This window comes from Protobothrops mucrosquamatus, unplaced genomic scaffold (genome assembly GCF_001527695.2).
Source record: "Protobothrops mucrosquamatus isolate PMUCROS unplaced genomic scaffold, P.Mucros_1.0 scaffold_131, whole genome shotgun sequence".
Taxonomy (NCBI): Eukaryota; Metazoa; Chordata; class Lepidosauria; order Squamata; family Viperidae; genus Protobothrops; species Protobothrops mucrosquamatus.
Window position 1 is genome coordinate 96,823 of NW_015386207.1, and position 5,377 is coordinate 102,199.

The window sequence follows — 5,377 nt, forward strand, 5'->3', positions numbered from 1 at the left end:
GCTCCCTGCTATAGGCGAATCAATTAAGGAAACGGTACTATATCAAAGTCAACTGTCATTAGACAATGGGATTTCATAACGTAACAAGTAACAAGGTATATTTCCTTTTCATTCCAGGATAAGAACTGGGTACTATTCAGGTTCTGATCATTTTGAAATGTTAAATACTGTAACCTGTATATGGTATCAACAGGATGGCCAAATCTTGCTTACCAACAGTTCTGCCACAGATACAAGGAAAATGGCTCCACAAACAAGCTGCCATTGAGAATGCATAGGCTGATATACAGTATTTATCCAAACAGAAAGCCCCTTTTTTGTATCTTCAAATTCAAGTCTGGTGTGTACAAGTCATTGGAAAAGGCACAGTTTTGTTTATAATATGTATAAAACAGTTCCAGCAAAGTTATTGAAATACCATTCAACACAGCACTAGGCCTTCATTTTTACAAGTTATTACACTTGTTTTTTGTGAAAAAAAGATACAGATATATAAAAAGTCATATTCTAACCACAAAACACACATTGTTTGAAAAGCAACAAATACTAATACTCTAATAGTTTCGGCACATAATAAAACAAGCTATATAAATATACAAGAAAAGAGTCAGGCTTAAAGTTGTATGTGTAAAAATTCCTTTCACCATAGCATTATTTCCAATATTAAAAACTGAAAAGCAGGTATTTCTATTTCCCCATCACTAGCAAGTTATCCAGTAAAGATAGCAACTGTACCTCTCAATTAGAAGTCTTAACTTCAAATTCTTGCTAAATCAGGAATTCAGAAATAAATGTGGCCTTTATTTTAAAATTCCTAAAAGTAGACAACGAGAATACAATATTCTCTCGGGGGGAAAAAGATGAAGATGGCTAAGAGTTACTTGCTGGTACAGTACATTATTTCACTTAATCCATTTAAAATCCAAGCCAAACATGAAAAGGGTTCCTGAGTTTTAGAAAAAAATACAGTGATGGTGCTGTGAATTTGACAAATAAGAGGTCCTGAGTGACTACTAAAAGAAGGAATGCCTTTGCAGTTTTTAGAAATTGAGGGACAGGATTCAAGATTCAAATCACAGAAATTTAATAGAGAAACATCTCTCCTGAATCCTGGAAGCCAAATGGCAAATTCAAATATGTAGCCCCCCAAAAATGTGGGGACAACCAGAAAACAAACAAAAAGCTACTGGACTTTGCCATCTGTGGTTTTAAATTGCTTGTAATTCTTTGGACTTTTCTTTTGGGGTATTTGACAAATATTGTCTGTATAAAAGCATGAATCTTTTTTTTTAGAATAACAAGGAAAAGTTAGTTAAGCTTAAGTGAGGAATATAGTTACACAGTGACAAATTTAGGTTGCCTAAGAAACAACAGGCAGAGAAATTTCAGATTTCTACTTCAGCAATTATTCATTCCTTTTATAAACTATATTCCCGTAGTGTATTTTGAGAAGGCAGCTGTGAATTGCAGTTCTTAAAAAAAAAATACAATTTTCATCAATCTGATGTAGATCGAATCTAATGGACTGAAATGTGGCAGATCATGCTTATAAATCAGTTCAAAATTGGAGGTGCAGCTTTTGGCCTAACCACAATTAATAAAACCTGGAGAAAAAACATTCTACACCTCATATTTAAATAAAACAGAATTTTAAAAAATGCAACACCCACACGGGCAATCATTCAAACAAACCAGGGCAGAAGACTTGTGCATTTCAGCTCTATTAACCTCAATAGGTTTCCAGAACCTTTGATTAAATGTTGTGTTGTAAAATAGTCACTAAGTAACATTACATTGTTTTGAGTAACTGACTTTAGACCAACGCACCAAGAAAAATTATTCGTTAGCTTTGTTGACAATAAGAAGGAATGTTTCATTTTATCTGCTCTTTGCCACACTAATAATCTTTGTGTTTTCATACCATCTCCTTTGTCTGTGGAGATCAGGTGTAACCTGAAACCAATAAAATACAACACTGAATCTATACTCAATCTATAGTCATCTTGGGACTGACTTTAAACTTGAAGTCTCAAACCTGAGACATCTGGCCTAATTTTGGAACTTTCTTACATCCTCCCTCTTTCATTTTTGTAGCTTCTTACCTGATTGAGAGTTCTAGAAAATGTTGGGTTAAATTTCAATGGTCTTTAACTATCAGCAAGTAATAGATTTTGGATTTCCCCCCAAAGAATCAACATGGCTTATCACTGCTTTTATGAAAAGTTTACTTTTGTTCTTCAAAGTAGTCTTTCCCAAACTGGATGCTAGATATATTGGACTACCATCCCCATCATTTAAGAATAGGATGACTGGAATACATATTCAAAACCTGGTTCGCACTGATCTTCACTTGTAGGTCTGTTACATTGTACAAAATACCTTCTTTGCACAAGAAACTAGTAAACCATACTAAACCAGAGATTTTGAAAGCTATGTAGAAAGATATCAGGTTACACATTTTTCCTCTTCACCTTCCCTCTACTGCTACATAGAAAATAAATTCCATATTAGGAATATAATGCCATTCAGGCAACTGTATTTTGATGGTTATGTTAATATTTTAAAAGACAATCTACAGTATACACAGATCATTGCAAGTGTATGGGTGACCCTGAGAAATTCTGTAACTACAAGATGGCTGAAAGATGCCTTATATCTTGGCTGTAAAATACTAATATAAAAAACAAACAAACCCATCCATACCTAATAAAATTTATAAAGTCTCACAAAGGGAGGCAAAGAGGCACAATCACACAAACATTACTACACATACTGCATATATGTTTACCAGCTACAACCAAACATTGAAAAGGCATTTTGTGACGCTGAAATCAAAGTGGTTTTCAACTGAATTGTAACACTCAGTGATTGTGTAAAAACAACTCATGAGCATCCTAAGACAGTTCTCACCTTCATTGTCTCACAATAGTTAGCCAATATTATTTCTGGGGAGAAAAATGCAAAACACTCTCAGTAATTATACTGACGCTGGCAAGGCTGGTGAACAAAAAATCCACTGTTCTTGAGTTGCCGTGTGTAGGGATCTCTGGTGAGATTTTGGCGACGGAGACAGTTTCTGTTCAGGGACTGTCTTTCACTGAACTCTTTTATCCACTGGGAAGGACGAAAACTCTTGGTTGAATGAGCAGCAAGTGCAGCAATGTAGCATTGGACGTGTTGGCCCATTTTGCTTTGGGCTTCGGATCTAAAATTCCAAGCAGAAGGATGGAACTTATAGCACCTGGTTATAGAGCAAGGACACAGGCAGAGTTTTCATGGGTAGCCACAATAACACATGGCACAATGATTCATAAACTGGTCAATCACATTCCAATTTGCGGATATGTGTGCCCAACCTATGTATATAGGTGGTTCTTGAGTTCCAATCCTAATGGAGCCATCATGGTCATAAACTTGTGATTGTCGTAAATTGGATCGCCTACATGACCAACCTAATTTTATGACCTTTTATGCGGTAGTCCTTAAGCAAACAAGTGGTTTGCTATGGGCTGGTTTTGCTGAAAATCAAAAGTAAATACTGACTTTCAACAAAAACGCCATAAAACATAGTACATGAGTGCAGAACACTGCAAACAGCCATAAATGTAAGCTGACTGAGCGCCCTAAGTGTGCTAATGTGAACAGACCTGGGGGAGGGGTTCACCATCAAAAATTTGATCCCCATTGTAAGTACCACCAGGAAGGTACGTCATAACCTAGAATGGTTGCTAAGTGAGGGGTTGTGGTCAAGGAGTACCTGTAGTTACTTGATGGCTCACAAGGTAGGTTAATACCATAAATCCTCTTTAATTTAACCAAGGGCCAATGTCTGTGAAAATCTAGACATCTAGTATCACTGAAATACAGTGGACAGCACTTTCCCCAAAGTGATACAAAGATACTATACTTCTTTCCCCAAAGGAAGTTGAGGGAAACCTTTGGCTGCATGGTCAACTGCTCATTTTCTGCAGGAAGAGGCTGGAGAAAGGGAGTGGAAGACTGAGGTGATTAAACAGGGCTTCAAGTAACAGGCAATTATACAGAGGGCATTAAGGAGCTCTTGATTCACATGTCCTGCATGAGGGGGGGGGGGTGTCAGTCTTTTATCCAATCACTGCCCCTTCACTTTCCCTCTTGTTCCTCCTCCAAATGTAACCTGTGTCTGCAGTTCACCCTACTGAGAAATATGAATTTCACTTAGTGCGCATTTTGCAACAGAAGCAATTTTGATGACGAAAAGATATTGCCAAGAAGGTATCTTCCTGACAAGGCTCAGGAAGGAAATCAGTTCCTCTACACTACAGTACAGTTACTGAATGATGCACAGAGCAAAACTTTCAAATTTGGGGTAGATGCTAATAAGATTTGAGATGGCAGTGAGAAAGGGATCCTGGAATCCTGATCATTAAGCTAAATGAAAATATCATCTCAATTTATGGGCACTGTCAAAAATGTCAGCATCATACTTCAAAATATTAAGAATATTTCTGATCCTCTAAAGGGAGACTGTAGAGCTGTGAGAGGAGCAGAACCACCTAAGGGGTTAACAGAGGTGAAGCAGCTCTTGAACAAGAAACACTATGGCATCTGGAATGTTCCCTCTTTGAAAGATAGAAAAGGTTAAAATGGTAAAAATATATGAAATCAAGCATATTACGGAAAATGTGGCTACAGGATAGATTTTCTTTATGGGTATAATTTAATGGCACGAATGCAGAAAGAACACAAGTATTAAAAGGAATTAGTTCCTTAGAGTTTAAATTTGGAAATAAATTGCCATCAGATCTGTTAAATTGCCAATTTAGAACTGTTGAAAAGAGGATTTTGAAAATCATGAATAATCCAGCATATTGTCTCTTGAATCATTCATTAGCAGCACAACTTAAAAACTAATTGCTAGAAAGGAAAGAGTGGAGAAGGCAATTATGTTTATGCTCTATTAATAATGTTCTTGAGCATAGATCGTTGGCTACTATATTACCCGTATATACTCGAGTATAGGTCGACCCGAATATAAGCCGAGGGACCGATTTTCCCACAAAGAACTGGGAAAAATTGGTGACCCGCGTATAAGCCGAGGGGGCATTTTGGCTGTTCCTCCCTGGCCGTCTCGGCCTCCCTAGCCCTGTCGTTGAGCGCCCGTCAGGGCGCAGCGTCGCCAGGCCTCCCCCCTTCACGCGAGGCGTCTGGCGTTCCCCCTCGCGCTTGGCTGCGGCGGCCCGGGGTATTCCGTCCCGGCCTCGACACGCAGCGCCGCAGGGAACGGAAGGTAAGGGGGGAGGGCCGTACCTGGAGCATCACAGGCCGGGGCGACGCCAGGAACGAGCTGGGTGGCCGCGGTGGTGGCGGGAACGAGCCGGGCGGCTGCGGCGGTGGC

General features: G+C 38.8%; 1 protein-coding gene across 1 annotated transcript in view; it reads right to left on the minus strand.

The window, feature by feature from the left end:
- Positions 1-1,490: 1,490 nt before the first annotated feature.
- TP53INP1 (tumor protein p53 inducible nuclear protein 1) overlaps positions 1,491-5,377 on the minus strand; it is a 12,951-nt gene continuing 9,064 nt past the window's right edge. The window contains exon 4 of the mRNA XM_015817853.1: positions 1,491-3,205. Coding sequence (XP_015673339.1) covers positions 2,971-3,205 — 235 coding nt within the window. The 3' untranslated portion in view covers positions 1,491-2,970. The remainder of the gene's footprint in view (positions 3,206-5,377) is intronic.